At 39.4% G+C, this 16,192-nt stretch overlaps 1 protein-coding gene across 1 annotated transcript in view; it reads left to right on the top strand.

The window, feature by feature from the left end:
• The first annotated feature begins 1,288 nt into the window (after positions 1-1,288).
• Positions 1,289-16,192, top strand: part of RASA3 (RAS p21 protein activator 3) — a 94,331-nt gene continuing 79,427 nt past the window's right edge. The window contains exons 1-2 of the mRNA XM_010134478.1: positions 1,289-1,401; positions 12,790-12,893. Coding sequence (XP_010132780.1) covers positions 1,328-1,401; positions 12,790-12,893 — 178 coding nt within the window. The 5' untranslated portion in view covers positions 1,289-1,327. The remainder of the gene's footprint in view (positions 1,402-12,789; positions 12,894-16,192) is intronic.

The following is a 16,192-nucleotide window of genomic DNA, read 5'->3' on the forward strand; positions in this document are numbered from 1 at the left end:
GGGAGCTGGAGACGAGGAAAGCAGGGGTCTAATAAAGTGCGCTTAAGCTGAGCTGCAGACATCCGATAAAAAGTTATATTTGTTACTGTCATTCAGAGTTCCCTTCTGTACTGGCAAACAAACCCGAATTCCCTTCGTCTGTGCGGTTTTATTTTTGTTCTTTGTATTTTTATCAGGAGAGAATGATGTAGTTCCCATGGTATGTGCTATTAATCTCTGGGTTCTGGAAGAGTGAAGGTAAATAAGACCACGTGCATCATAGACTTACATTTGGTCATTCTTTGAGAGTTCTGAGTTTTGTCTTTACAATTAGACTGTGCATCCATGTAGTCCTAAGGTGTTCTACCAAGGCCACAGGAAATTGTGTAATGCTCTTTGTCTGAGAGTTTTGATTTTATCAATCTGCCAAGGGAATTTAGTGCTCAGCTTTGGTTATTAATGGCTACGTAGAAGGGAAAGCTGTGATTTTGTTCTTGTTCTGTACTCTCGTGTTTTGTAGTCTCTTTGTTACCCTTTAGGTCCTCAGTCCTGTGTCGTGTTTCTTTTTTTTTTTTTTTGTTAAATGTAGACTACATATATGTTTCTTGTTACAGTTTTGAAATGTGTTTATTATGAACCGCGGTTCTTTGGCGTTTTTCTTTTTTTTTTTTTTGTTAAATGTAGACTACATATATGTTTCTTGTTACAGTTTTGAAATGTGTTTATTATGAAGAATATTCATGACTTGCCTGGTACTTTTGTGCAGGGACCTTAGGCAGCTTCACAAGTGCCAATTAATTCATCAAAGTGGTTTGAAGTCCAGGGTGTAACTAAGGTGACTGTTTTCTGTCTCCTCATGTGTGGAGAATGGTGGAGCTGGGGGTCAGTCCTTGTTTGCTGTGTCCTGCTAATGACTTTAAGAGAAAATAAGTGAGCTGTACTGGAAAGCCTTATTACCATGTTGTATTGTGTTCCTGGTATCTTATGGGAGAACTAATCAAAACCTAATAGCGTATTTGGAAAGAAGCAGTATGCAGACAAATACATGTGAATAAATTGGATGCAACAACTGTTGAGTTGTTGCTGGCTACTGCTGAGCTGTAAACTCAGTGACTGTCAGGAGCTGCTGTCTTGGAAACAGAGTACTGCTGCGAAGTTTAATAGAGACTTCAAATTTAGGAAGAAAAATACAACGTAATACTTTGCTTTAGCCATGTTGCTGACACTGCATTAGTTGACAGATGACTAATATATGGGTAACTTTTTAATATGTAATCCTTCTGGCCTGTTTTCTTTCCTGTGTTTAGGTGAAGCCAAAAATCTTCCTACGTATCCGGGGCCAAACAAGATGAGGGATTGCTACTGTACTGTAAACCTGGACCAGGAGGAGGTTTTCAGGACCAAAATAGTGAAGTCATTATGGTAACAAATATATGTATACACCTTGTATTAACTCTTCTCATTCTCTGCTTACTATGTTCATTTAGTGTTCCAAAGATACTTTTTTGGGGGGTGGAGGGAGGCTGAATATGATCCTTCTTCCAATTTTAAGAACACTAGTGGTAGAACTGCTAATGTCGTGATTCTTATCTGTATGTATGGGAAAATGTCTTCACCAAGGGAAGCCATATTAACTGTTTTTCTAAGAATATACAGCCAGTGCTCTTTTCACTCAGCAATATGTGTTCTGAACTTCCCTAAGATTTTTAGATCTCAACTTGAAAAGGAGCTCTGAACTCCCTTTCACATCTGTCTATGCTTAGAATTTTGTATAGGTCTAGCTACCCTAAGGGGTGGAGTGGGGGATATTTTTTTAAATTGTCATGAGGCTGCAGCTGAAAGGAGAGGTTTGAACTGATGCATGTCTGATTAGCTGTGAGACTGTAGAAGCCAAATGCAGAATGAAATAGAACGACAAGAATGTAGCAAAAATTAGAACACTTTTTCCTGGAAATCCCCAAACATCAACAAAATAAAGGGAACAAGGCTGGGCATACATGTATACTCTGACAAGCAAGGCTTTATTTGTAGTTGAGGAGAAAATAGCAGCAAGGAACAGTCAAGTTTATATCTTAAGATATAAAGTGGAAAAAGAGAGTTGAGTTAGTTGACTAACTATTCCCACAGTTAGGAATTTGCTATTTGTCTTCTTATTGCAAATAATTTACTTTAGGAGGTAGCTTTAGACCTCTCTCCCAACCCCTCAGAAGTACCTAACACATTTAAGAATGTCAATCTGAGTAGCTTGAAGTGAGATTTATTCCCTTAAGTCACTTTAATTGTTCTCTCCCATATTTTTTTTTGTTGTCTGTAAGTCTTTTTGCTCATCTTATATCCTGATACGGTGTACCGTGGTCTATAATGGAGACTTACGATTCTTGAGGCATTTAGTTTGGCTAAACATAATTAGTGTTTTTGCATGATGATGCTAACACTTTCCTGTTTGTAGTGTACTATATTTAAAAAGAAGTGAAAAAGCAAAGACTGATCTGTATGCTTTTTCATTTTATATTTTTATTACAGTAACTGACATGCAGTGTCCCTGAATCAGTTTCTCTAAAAGTGACTTTAACTTGTTTAAATTCACTCCTGGTTCAAGTACATGTAGCCTTTCTTCTCACAAGTAAGAGTGGCACAGTGGGAATTCTTGCTGGATGATCATTAGTGCTTTGCAGGGAAGTTGGAAGGTAGAATGTGTGTGGGTGTGAAAATTGTTGATGTAAGTTTCTTGAACTAATCCAAGTATTTTTCTATTAAGAAAACATACTCCTACTAGTAGGAATAAGGGACAAGTGTAATTCCTTCAGTGGGAAGAATTCTGTCTTTAGGTATCATTATAATGTTAATGCACTGAGGCTGTGCAGAACTGAAAAGTTTCTGTTTTCCAGTGGAGCTAAGTTATTTTAATTGAGGTGAATTCAGAGGAGAGCAACACAGTGATCAGAGGTCTGGAAAACATAACTGATGAGGAAAAATTAAAAGATTGGATTTGTTTAGTCTAGAGAAAAGGGATGAGAGTAGGTATAACTATGAAAATATATTAAAAAAACCAAAGAAAACAACCCCCAAAAAACCTTGAGGGAGGGCATTGCTCTGTATGTCCAGTATGAGTATTGCAAGTAATAATGGACTTAAAGTGCAGTGGGGAAGGAAGTTTAGCCTGAAGTTTGTTGTGGAGAAAAATCTTGCTGTTGTTGAAGATTCTGAAGTGCTGGAGTAGATTGCCTTGTGTTTTCTATATTTTTTTGCTGAAGGCTTTTAATTGGTTCTATACTATCAATCCCAAACAAAATACGGAGATCTTCCTGCTCTGGAGCAGCAGTAGACCGGATAACCTCTCAAAGTCCCTTTACAGTTCCGTTTTCCTATGATCCAAGGGTTGACTAAAGATGATCTCCTTGGTCATTGTTTCTCCTCCCAGTGAATTCCTGTCTTTAGTGGAGGCCTGCCTTCTCCTTCTGTGAGGTTCTGTTTGCAGGTACCATTTTTGAAAAACTGGCTTCTTCACAGTCCCTGGATATCCATCCACTTAGAGACACTGATACCAACTGAATTTTGAATTTGCCCGTATAGGTGTTTCTCTGTCCTTGTTTTCCTGTTGCATAAAAGAAAAGCAGACAAAAATTCTGAATACTTCAATGATCAAACTGAAAAGTCTTCCCAGTCTGTGAATAGGAATTGCTGTTATTTAGTGAGGCACACTCAAACAACTACTTGATCTTTTATGACTGTGTTTACATCTCTTAAGACGAGTGCATAGACCTCCAGAAGAGGATGTTTTTCAAATGATTTCAGACTATACTGCAGTCGCCTATTGTTCTGTGTAAGGCTCCGAGATGAGCGCATAACTGAGGAGCCAGTCATGCTGTTACATTCTTAAATGCTTGTTTGTAAATTGATTCAACCCATTGAGTAACCGTGAATTATTGGGCAGGACAAGCTTACATGCCCTAAGGCCCGTGTAATTTGTATGCAGCAGAGAAATACCTGCTTTCATGTACAGTGCTTCTTTGATAGGCACTTGCAGTGTAATAGTGAAGCATGTGTTTGGTCTCTTTTCCTGATGTATCACTGCTGCACTACATGATGTTAGATGGGAGCAGGGATGTGAAGCTGGGCCAATGCGTGACTAAATTGAATCCTGCCTGAACATCTGTGTGGTTGGCGTTGAAATGGGTGACACAGCCTTTGACTATAGTTTGAAGGGGAGAACACTGGCTCTGCTCTGTTGTTCGTGCCTTTTTTCTATTCCTGTTGCTTCCTATTGCTTCATGTCTGACATGGGGCTGGCTTGCTCTAAAGTAAGCTTTTAACAATTACCTGTATTCTCACTCATATTGGTAACTCCTTCATCTTCCAGTGAGTTAGAAATGATTTTCCTGTAGTCAGTGAAAAATAAGATGCTTTGTGTGAATGTCTGAATTGAAAGGTGTTTTGTATATAACCTGAGCACTACTGACTCTGAAACTGTGTCTTCTCATTAAGACTTGACCTGGAAAAGCCTTTGTTTTCCAGCATATCTGCATAAAATGACTTTTATCTGTATGAAAAAGCTTATAATTAAAATCGCACTGAAATACTGTGTTGTGTACTTGAGAATATAAGAAATGTTTGCTTTTTTTTTTCTTTTTACTCAGCTGAGCTTCATTAGCTTCTACTAAGCACTGCAGAAATATAAATTCTTCCAGTCAAGCCTTCTCCTGATGTAAAGTTTAAATAGAACTGGCAAACAGAAAGGAAGCAGTTATCTCTCCTTCCCAGAGGGACCTGGATAAATGTCCATTTCTGGTTTGCTTGGGATATCTGTAGCAGAGTCTTTAGTCTGACTCATGATCTCCTGTGTTTTATGCTGGGACAGTGTAAGAAGTCACCTCCCTGAGCTCTGGCCTAATCTTCTGCAACAGATTTTTATTTTATTAGGCTGCAGCAGAGGCATGAGAAGACAGCTGAGAGCAGTACCTCTTAAATCAACACAGCATGAATCATTCGGAACTCTTAAGAGCTGAACCAGCACATCCTGTTGCCCAGTCCAGTGCCCTTACCGTGCTCTGGAGAGAATCTCTGTGAGCCTGATGCCCTTTATCTAAGTTTGCATCTCAAAAACTGAGAGCAGCCAGCATGGTGGACCTTAACTCTTCTGGTCAGCAGTCAGGTGGGACTCATAAATTACAATCAGGAACTTAAATCATTCCTTCCATCCAGCCTCTGTTGGCTTAGTTAAACTGGATGGTGGCACTGCTGCCTTATGATGGAAGATTTTGAGGACTGCTGTGAGCATAACTTAGTAGTGTCTGACTGAAACAAGGTTACAACATGGACAGGCCTTTCTATGAAACCACAGAGCAGTGCAAAAGTATTGTTTATGTGGCGCAGTTCGGAGTCATCCGACTTCTCTGGGGATCTTTAGACAAGCACAGTGAACACATGGGTTGGTCAGAGCAAGCTCTCCAGGTTCCCAGAAAGAGAATCTTGAACTCTTCAAGCAGCACTGTTTTCATAAACTCCTTGGCACAAGCTTTTTAGTAAATCGTAAGGAGGTCACATGCAAGTCATATGAGGGAGAGGTCAGTTACAGCCAGGATTTAATATGCTTCTCTGTTTTGTATCTGTTTTTTCAATATTTATATTACCGTTATCCACAAAGGCACTGAATGGAACTGAATCTGTTCCACGTAACCTAGCAGAGATGTACGTGAAGAGACTCATATATTTCATGTCCTAAGGAACATGTGAGAATTACTATTTTTTTTTTTTTTTGATACGTAGATCTACAATTTTTCTTTAGCTTTGAGCTGCAAGTAGCCTGACAAGAATTTTGCCAGTTCATTTCCTCTGCTGAACCAACACTTAGCTTCTCCCATGAGTAGCTTCAAACTTCAGTCTCCACCATCCAGGACTTGTTCCTAGCTACAGATCTTCCCTGGAGGATAAACTTTCTTAGCTTGTTGGCAGTAAGAGTGGCTTTGCCTTTGCTGCTTGCATCAAATGTTTCCATTCACTTAAAGGGCAGTGTCAGCTGCAACAGGAAATCAAGGCAGCTTCTCAAATCATAGGTGAAGAATGGAAGGAATGTGACATCTCTAAATTTATTTCAAGGATATGAATAAAGGCAAAAACTGTCATATGTTAAGAATCAAATGGCTGATAGTGTGTGCTTTAGAGAGATGAGCCAAGCGTCTTGAGTCTGTGATTATTTAGTTCTCCACTATTTCATTGAGGAATTTTTCACGTACTAAACGTAGTGATCAAAGCCTGAATGAAACAGCAAATGAAGCCAGAGGCAATTTCCCCTCCCCCAGTCTTCTTTTTTTATTTTTGTTAGTCTCCAGTGAATGTAACAGTGAGAGCTACAAGTCTGCAGCATGCTTATGAGTGTACAGTGAAACACGCTGTGAAATACGCTGTAAAAACGTTAAGACTGTGTTCTCTTTTACAGGAGGTTGCTGTGTCTTTGTTTTAATATTAGATCAGGTAACAAATTCAATCAGTAGCTCTCAGAGCTTTCTCTAAGTAATTCTACTGCCACTGTTATTTTTTAACTCTAGGCTTGCTTAGACCTTCTAATTTCTTGTGTATGGAGTTCATGACTGAATAGCTAAACTTTCCTCGTGTTGTGATAACATCCTGGATGCAAGCCACTTCTCAAATTTTAAACACAAAATTGTTTCCCTTAGATGGAGCATTGCCAAAATTAGCTGTTGCATCTGAGTTAGTTCCATTAGCTGCTTCCATAATTTTTATGTTGCCAGCTCACCTCCTTGAAATAACAGCTTTCCCCAGACTGGAGGCCTTAAGTAAAGAAGCCTTGAGCTGAATGCTGTAGCATGTTCTGCATCTTTTCTCCTGCATGCTCCCAGGTTATTCCTCAGTGTGCTGTCTGCTCCAGTGCCTGCCATATTCTGCACTTGACTATATCTGACTGTGGCTTGAATTCTTAATATCAATAGACTTAAATTTTAAAATACCCCAGCCTTTAATGGAGAAGGATGAGATGGGTATGGGTACAACTTCAGCCTGGTCAGGTGTATTACTGAAGGCAAGGACTGTATGGTTGTCTAGGGAAGCAATAACAGCTGGGAGGGGTGCCAGGAAGGGAAGGAAGACTTAATGGAAGGAGGAGAATGAACTGAGCCTTGAGACCCAAGGCAGGGTTTATGAATGAGAGCGCTTATCCACACGAAAAGCCACCCATGTGAGTAACAATTGTTGGTGTTGTAGACTGCTTTGAGTGATTAAAAAAAAAAGTAAATGCAGCTGTAATGTGACTTCTGTTGTTTGTGTGTGTCGTCTTACAGAATATTTTGGGAGGTGACTAGGGGCCAAATGGCTGCTGCTTAAAGTTATCATAATCCCTGTAAGCCTCATTGAGCCAAACCAGCAACTGTCAAGCGAGGATGATAACTATAGCTCATGTGTCTGTCTCTGACTTTAGAGCACAGAGTTGAGAAAATGTTCACTGCTTTATTTTATCTTGGGCTGGTAGGGGTGGATGTGGCTATAACACAGTACTGTCTATTTGGTGCTTCTGCCCAGTGACACAAGGAAGAATTTGCTTAGTCTTGGTGAATGTCTGGAATACTGCAGCCTGCGTTCTAACAGTGGGCATAAGTGGTATGTTTGGATTTAGATATTGTCTTCTGTGCAACATACTTCCTGCTGCGTGTCCTTTGCCAGATCTGTGCTTCAAATATAATACTGTGTATTTTTAATAAATTGTAAGGAAGCTACCGTGACATCTGCCAGCTTTGGCTCTTACAGAGCCTGTCTTACTTGCATGTCATCTTGTAGCTCTGTGTCTAGTAGGAGACTGAAGTGTATTCAGATTTTATTTGGCTTGCCGTATCTTCTTTGAATAGACCTTCTCTTCTCTACCCCACTTGCTTTACATACGCTGCAAAGCATAGTATAAAATGTATTAGCCAAGTAGTAGAAAAAGCTTAATAATAGTAACAAACAAGCGTCCTCCTTTGTACAGACTGATTTTGCTTCCGGCTCACATGGTGGTATGAACTCTGGTCTTCAGTTCATGCAGCAGGATGAAACTAGTATTTCTAAAACGTTTAAAATAGTCACAGGATGTGGAGTTGTCTCTGGCATGTTAATAGTCCTTACTTTCAATCACAAAAGCAGTTAAAAAAAATCCATACACAAAGAATTCTGGTTTGAGGGGTTTCATTATTATTCATCATGCAACTCTTTCGCTTCATCCACTGAAGTGCTGGTGCCAAAACAAAAACAAAACTGCTTTAGCCAATCTTAACTACTGAGAAACAAGCACAAAGTTTTGCAACACAGACTGAAACTAAAGAAATGTTTCTACTCTGAGATTTGTTTTATGGAGTCTCTTCCTCTCCATTAATACTGTTTGCAATGATTTCAGTAGGTATCTGAAGGTATGGAATTAAAGTTGCAAGTATGCCTCACATGAAAGTGAGCAAATCTTAAACCTTTTCTAGGGCACGGAGTTCCCACTCATCATGTTTGAAATGAGAATTCTCTTCCTTATTTGTTTTCATTCCGCTTGATCTACACAGTAATTTGTTTCTCTTCTCCTTCCCTGTGTGCTCCTGAAAATGTCCATGGCCAAAACACACATTAGAAGTGATTCAAACAGATACCTTGAAATGGGAAAGGCTCTAAGCTGGATAGTTGTATGTGAGTGTAACAGTACCTAGAGGGAACTCTTTGGTTTTGATTTCCTTCCATCAGCATTCAGGACAAGCAAGTTTTTGGTGAGGGGAGAGTATGTCTGAAGATTTAAATCCATTGCACTGTTCTTTATCCTTTTACTTGACCTTTTTTTGTCTCTCTTCTCTAATGAGAGCTGTAGAAGCATCCTAGGGAAAGTGTCCTGAGAAGGGATTGAGTAGTGCATGTGTCACTGGTAGGGCTGTGTAAAAGCTGTACAGTAAGAGCTCTGAGAAAAGGACTGCTGAGGTAGAGCTTCCCTTCTTCAGAGTGTAGCAAGGTTACTGGAAAGTGATGGAAAAGACGAGGGTCTGTGGAGTAGAAGGCTACAGAGTCAGGCCTTCGTGTGCCTGAAAGCTTTGAGCAAGGCTTTAAAAATTGGTACAGTTCTTTCTCTGTCATTTCTAATCCTGTCAGGAAAACAAGAGAGGCTGACTGAGAGACAAGTCCTATTTCAGAACTAAAGAGTAGCTGAAGCCTGCACTGCTACTCTTCTCATTTCTATGATAGCAAAATTAAAAAGAAGAGAGTAACACTGTTCTAAACTTAATAGTCTTTATTTTATATTCAGCTTAGAAGGAGCTGAATTGCATTTACAGCGCAGCTCCACTGTTTCTGTCCTTGCAGGATCCTGCTGTCCTAAGTTACATTCCATCACTTGTTTGAAGTCCAGAAGAAAATGAAACAATGACAACACTGATCTTGTCCATGCCCTTCTGTTGTGACCATACTGATGTGCAGCCTACGCTGCAAGGTTGGGGAGGGGGCCCTCATTTCTTCTCCTCTTTGAATGATTAAAATCTCTCCTGAGTATAAGGTTGGTTAATCTAGAAGGAAAGCTTAACTCAAAACCTGGAAATTGAATCTGAATTCGCTTAGTTCTGGAAGATTCCAGAGTTTTCAGATGGGCTAGTTCTAGTGTTTGTTTTGGAGGATCTGGTCAGACTCCTGAGGGCTGTGTAGGCAGATGCTGCTGCCTTTCATTAATTGCTATGTCAAAATAAAAAGTACTCGCTGAAGTCTCATTGGACTAATTCTGGCTTTTGGGGGAGAGGGGACACTGAGGGATTTAGCTGTTCTTTTGGAAAAAACATTCTGGAGCCTTGGGGCTCACACTCAAGAGAAGTTAGCTTGGGAAATAAATCACGAGGTTTGACTGCTGCGACCTCTTGCTCTTCAGGTCTGGGTTGGAGAGAAAGCGAGTACTGTTCCAAAGAGATACATGGAGGAAAAGCACACATTTAAGTGAGAGCTGGGAAGCATTTTTGTGGTTACTTGTGATTCCTTCAGAAAAGATACTGTATTTGCAGAGCTACACAAGATTGGGTCAGGGGGGTATCGGATTTATCTTGATGTGTATCCTTACAGTTAAACCTTTGCTGGTTAATTATCCATTACAGCGTGAGTGTACTTGTTGGAAATCCGCTTGCTTAATTAAGAATGCAGTGCACCTCGGATGAGTCACCTAAGTGGTAAGAGACTGTGAATCTACAAGGGGTACAACATCTTGGCGGGGGGAAAGCCAAGAGCAGAAAAAAACTTCTCTTCTCTATTGGCAGTGGCTACAAATAATGTATCTGGTGAAGAATACCAGCCAACAGGCACTGCTCAGGCTAACAAGCCATGTGCCTAAAAGTAGTGACCAGATATGGTCCCTGCATGGTTAAATCAGTTGTCTTCATAGTATTTCTTCTGTTAATCATAAGAATTCTGTTAATCATCTCTTTCTGATGTTTTGATTGAATGTTCTGATATATTGGATGCTTCCTGTTGACCACTCTGCATTTGAGTCTTGTGTTTGTTTTGCTATTACATGTTCTTGGTTATCTTCTGCCTGTGACCACCACCAGTAACAAACATTAATAGGGGACTTGCCAAAGACCCCAGTTTCTGTCTTTTCGCTACTCTTTCCACCAGAATCAGCTAAGCTGAATTAAAATATACTTAGTGTAAGTATCACTTGTATCTACATTGCCTTTAGAATTCCCATATACTGAAGCCTCCCATGTACTCTTCACAGAGGATTGGGTATATAATCCACAGTTCATTAAGTATAATTTCATCCTGAGGTTATTAGTGAGTAAATTAATCTCTTGTGTTCTTCCAGCAGAAAGGACAATTTTATGGCTGAACAGAGTATTAGGTCTCGGAACAATGCAGGTGTTTTCTTTGTATAGTACACTAGATATTTGGGCAATGCTCATGCATTTGTGTAGCCCCTTTGGGTTAAGCCTGTGTGTGAAAACTTGCACCAAGTGATGTGCGCAGAATGAGACCATTGGGACTGCCAGCAGAAGCATGGCTGCTGGGACAGCCAGATAGGCCCTAGTTTAGTAGAAGCTGCTGCTTGTACCAAAGAACTTATGTATCTTGTGCCTAAAGTGGTGGCTACTGAATTCTTGATTCCAAATAAAACCTCTTAGAGCAGAATGGGTAAAGAGGATATAACCAAAAGTGCTGAATTGCAGGTGGCAGTTGGGACAAACAGTCAAACCATCTGCCATTTCCAGCTGCTAGATTTTCTCCCCTGCTTTCCCAGTAGGGAGATCTGAGTAGGTCTCGTGTTGGTTGCCATAGCTTATAGCTGAATGCCTTTATTTCCAGGAATGGGAACCCAGTTCAGTGGTGGAAGCTTAACCTGTGGGTTAAACTGTGGGCTTTGTTGTTTATCCCATATGTGTTCTTCCGTGTGGCTGGTGGAGTAGTGACTTAATGCTGAGTGATGTCTCTGGGCTTCAGGAAGTCAATGTGACATATTCCTTTCAAGCACAGAGTGGTTAGCTAATTTGCAGTGCCTGTGTGTTTTGAGTGAGATTTGTCAGCCAGCTCTTGAGGGAACGTGGCAGTTCTAGGGGAGTGTATTTTTACCATAGGCAGAAATACAAGCAAAAGTGTATGGTGATATAAAATATTCTGAAAGAAGCCAAGGAAATGACTTCTCCTGACAAAATGCTGGAAAATTTAAAGTTAATGCAAGGAATTATTAATAATTTTTTAATATCTTATTTTCTATCATAAAAAGTCTTTGATAATGATTAAAGCTACAGCACAATTCTGTCTGCCATTTTTGTGCTTAGCCAAGACGATAAGGAGGTCTGTGTTTAAAAGGGGAAGAAAAAAACCTGCTGGCTTTCGGCCTGTTGGAATTAGATTTATTTAAGTCTACATCTGCAGCGCTTGCCTTAGCTGTCCATATGACTTAAGTTTCCACTTGTTTAGACCTACTGAAGTATGAGTGACTTGGAGTGAAAAGTCTGTGTAAAATGGTGGCACTGTGAATGAATAAATAATGTTGATATATGCTTGTAGTACTTAAGACTAAATCCTTAACGTATGATTGGATAGACAGAAACTGAAAGGGGTGCTATTAGGTGTCTGAGATTTTTTTTCCATTCAAATTGGGAAGATCCAAAGAAAGTCCCTCAAGTCTCTGAAGAGCTTTTCATGCTGATGCAGTATTTTTTTTTTTTTTTTTTTAAATCTCATCTTAGAGTAAAAAAATTACTCTATACAATTCCAGTAAGCAAAAATAGACAGATACTATCAGGTAACAAGCATCATGCCAGCTCCAAGGCTTAGTGACCATCAGTTGACTGAATCTGACTTGAAATAAGAAACTTTGCAGGAGATGAGAAAAGACGTTGTGGTTGTAGGCATTTTATTTTAAACAAATTAAATCCTTTTAAAATAAAAAATACATTATGCCATTAACCACAGTGTATTTTGCTCATCCTGTTTGTATGCTTTTGTCATCTCTGTCACAATGGTCTACTGTAAGCATAGTGTGGTAGCAGGGGTCTCTCTCTACTCTTCAAGGCACTGTGTGTTAACAAATAATATGGTCTCTGACCTATTTGTTTAGGGATGCTTGTTTTCCAGATAAAAATAAGTTTCTGTTCTTTTTTGCACATTAAGAAATTTTGTTCTGTGGGCATTTAAGATAGTTGGGAAGAGTCAAAGTGGAACAGTGCTTGAAGGTACGCATTCATGGCGGGGAAAGAGCATGGCAGTCCAGAGTGATTTTGAGTGTGAAATATAAATATCCTGGCTCCTCCTGGATATCAATGCTAATTTCTTTTTTTGTGTGTGTGTTTGCGTATGTGTTTTTTTTTGTTTACCCAGCCCCTTCTATGGAGAAGACTTTTACTGTGAAATTCCTCGGACCTTTCGCCATCTGTCCTTTTATATTTTTGACAGAGATGTTTTTCGAAGGGATTCCATTATAGGTATGTGTTCATAAATTATTCTTTTCTTTACAGCTTCTCTGTGATTTTAACTACTAGACCATATGTAGTCTTATGGGTTGGGGTGTTGATAGGACTGACAGTGACATTGGTAAGTACTGTTCAGTATTCTCCTTTTTTGTCAAGTGACAAAAATGCCTTCAATATTACATATATTATAAAAAAAAAGTCTGGAAGATAAATCTGTCTGCAAATGTAGATTGCAGTTTAACTGAAATAAGCAGTAAAGCATTATTTACATGTTGGCAGCATCATTTGTTACTGCATTTATTTTTTCTAAATGTAAGGCCTTTAGTCTTGTGGTTTTCTGGAGCTCATTACACTTACTTGCATGCAGTATGGTTAAGCTATGACTACCTTAATGACTTGCAGAGTAGTAGCTACTGGTCATAGGTATCCACAGTACAATGATGACAGAATTTCATAGAGAGTATCAAACTATTGCCTACTTAATAGCTCTGTAAGACTTCCAGTACCTGGTGACTACCTGTTTTCTAATTTCTAATTCCAGTATAACATGACCGTAGCTATCAAGGATGTCTGTATGTCTTGATAGAGCTCGTAATGAGGAAATTACCTGATGTTGAGCAACAGTTTGTATAATGCTGTAAAAATGAATTATGTTAAAGTGTATGGGGTGGTTGCTTCATATGATCTCCTGTGTGTCACTGGTTTTCTGCAGCTGCAGTGACCCATGAAAGGCCATGGACTGGGAATTTTCTTGCTTCAGGTCTTTACTCCCTCTCTTGGAGTAAAGGTCTCTGAACGCTTAACACAAGCCAAACCCATGAAATTGTAGATAGAGAAGTACAAACTGTTTCCTTTTGGAAGTACCAGGAGCAGTTCGTGAAAAGAAGGATTTGTAGAAGATAGAGAAACTTTTGTTTGGATGCTCGAATGATTGATCAGGTTTCTAATTTTCAATACCTGTTCAGAAATAGGCAATGTTGACTTTTGTATGCATTGCAGAATCCATAGGTGGGCAGACTCGTGTATTGTGATACTGATAGAGCACTGAAAGTCAAAACTCCAGTGTTACTTTATGTTGAGAATTTACAGTGCATATGAGCTGTTGTAGTCTGAGTTTTTCCCTCTTCCTCCCTCTGTTCTGTTCCCCCCTTATCATAGACATATTGAAGAACATTTCAAAGATGTGGAATTGTGATAAAAAGCAATGGAGAGAAGTAAAAGGTCTACAATTACTGTCACTGATACTAACTCTGTAAGTTCTGCTTGTGATAGGAAAGAGTACTGGAAAGAGGACAATGCATGTGGTTATTTTCAGTAGTTCCTATTGAACAGGAATCATCAGCAGCAAAAACTAAACAGTGGGCTTGTTTTGAGAAAAAGAACTCTTTCATTGGAACAAAATCTGTGATATTTAAAAGGAATAGCTGCTCTATGTGTATCTTGATCTTCATCATAAGAGATCTTTTCTTGAAGAGGCTTGAGGAAGGGAGGTTTAGAAGAGGTCCCTACTGAAAAAGGGACCAGGCTAGGGGTCAGAGCAGTGCTAGAATAAGCTCTTTCTACTGAGCTGCTGAATTCTGCAAATAGGCGCCTTTTGTATTACAGAGATTGCTTGTTACATTATGTCATCGTGAGGCACTTCTGCTGAAGAAAATGTGGTTACCCGTGCTCATCCAGCAATGAGCTTTCTCAGAGAAGGGAATTAGGGGTTGTGTCTTTTACCCAGGGACACTAAGCTCAGATGTTACTGAGCTTGTGAATTTTCCTGTTTCCTGTGTGGTCTGGTACAAGGCACCTGTTTGCATTGTTTGGTTGGTTGGTTTTGAAGGAGTTTTGAGAAAGAGAGAAGACTCAGTGGATGTCTGTCAAAATGGTGAGAGTTTGGCAAGTAAGTATTTTTTTGAAGATGGCTGGCTAGCAGAGTTCTCTTTGAATCACTATTTAGCATTGCCAGCACTTTCTTGTGGTAGTATAATATTGATTTCCAGGTTGGCTGGAGCTCAGAATAGGCATGCTTTTATTTATTGAAATACAAAGTACAAGTTTGTGATGGTAAATTCCTTAACATCCGCAATGGAACTCATTGTGTGACAGATGAGAGTGCTCAAGCCAACAAAAGCGGAAGGAGTGGGGACGAGAAAATAAAAAACAAAAACCCCGTGAAACCTTTGACAGAAACTTCCGAGGGGAACCAAACAAATTCAGAAACTGGAACACATGTGTAGCAGATATGTTTCGGAACTGTAGTATTTTGGCATACAGGATGGGAGGATTGTGCAGATAAAGATATCTCTGAGTTTGCATGTTTGTTTATTACTCTTGCGTTTTTCTAATCATAATTTGCTAAGTCATCTAGGATTTTGTTAGCTGAACAGATACAGCTATCTTGGAAGAATTCAGTTGCTGGTTGAAATGCAATTATAATGAAGAAAATGCAGAGCACAGTGGCTCTGAAATATGATTCATCTTTTTTAGATAAAATGTAGTAAATGCACAGTTACTGTGGAAGTAAACTTGTCTTAAGCTGTTGTTTAACTGATACTGTGTGTCTTAACTGCTACTGCCTAGAGTTTATATACTCAATTTATGTAGCATGCTGAGATGCTTTGAGCAGGAAGTGTACCACTGAAAGTAATGGTAAATTCAATTTAAAATCAAAATTATTTGTTTGTTTCCAAATGATCAAATAGGAGCAGTGGGCAGATTTGATGGAACCTGTGTCTGTATATACATAAGATGGCTATTTCCGTCTACTTGTTGCAACGAGAAGAACATTGGGGAGATGGTGTTAACTGCAAAAACTGTCAGTTGGTACTCCTCCAGTAGTAATGGGAAAAAGATACCTCTGACTGGATACAGTAGGAGAATTAGGATAGTAGTGCTGCTGAATAAGGCAAATGCAAATATACATTCTTTAATGATTGTGTTTTCAGCTGTGCCGGTACAGTGGGACAGAAGGCTTTCCTCATCCTTCAGTAACTGAGCTAGATTCAGTGAAGAAAACCATCTCCATGATAGGCCCTGAGCTGGCATTCTCCTAGGTGTGTAATGAACAGTTCAGGCTTCTAGGCTGTGACCTGGAACATACAGATCAGTTGTTAAACAGAAAATGTACTGCACCAAGTCATTTAACGCTGTACTGAGAGAATAGTTAATATTTTATGCCCTTCAGGTGGCAAGTATACAATTATTTATCCTCTACTTAAATCACAAATTACTTTGTGGTTTTTTTTTTACCCCAGAACTGCATTTGTTTTGGTAACAGATGCATGTAACTGACTTGCTAACATCTGTGTTCAGCACGCACCCGA

This window comes from Buceros rhinoceros, unplaced genomic scaffold, assembly GCF_000710305.1.
Source record: "Buceros rhinoceros silvestris isolate BGI_N320 unplaced genomic scaffold, ASM71030v1 scaffold3984, whole genome shotgun sequence".
In the NCBI taxonomy this organism is placed as follows: domain Eukaryota; kingdom Metazoa; phylum Chordata; class Aves; order Bucerotiformes; family Bucerotidae; genus Buceros; species Buceros rhinoceros.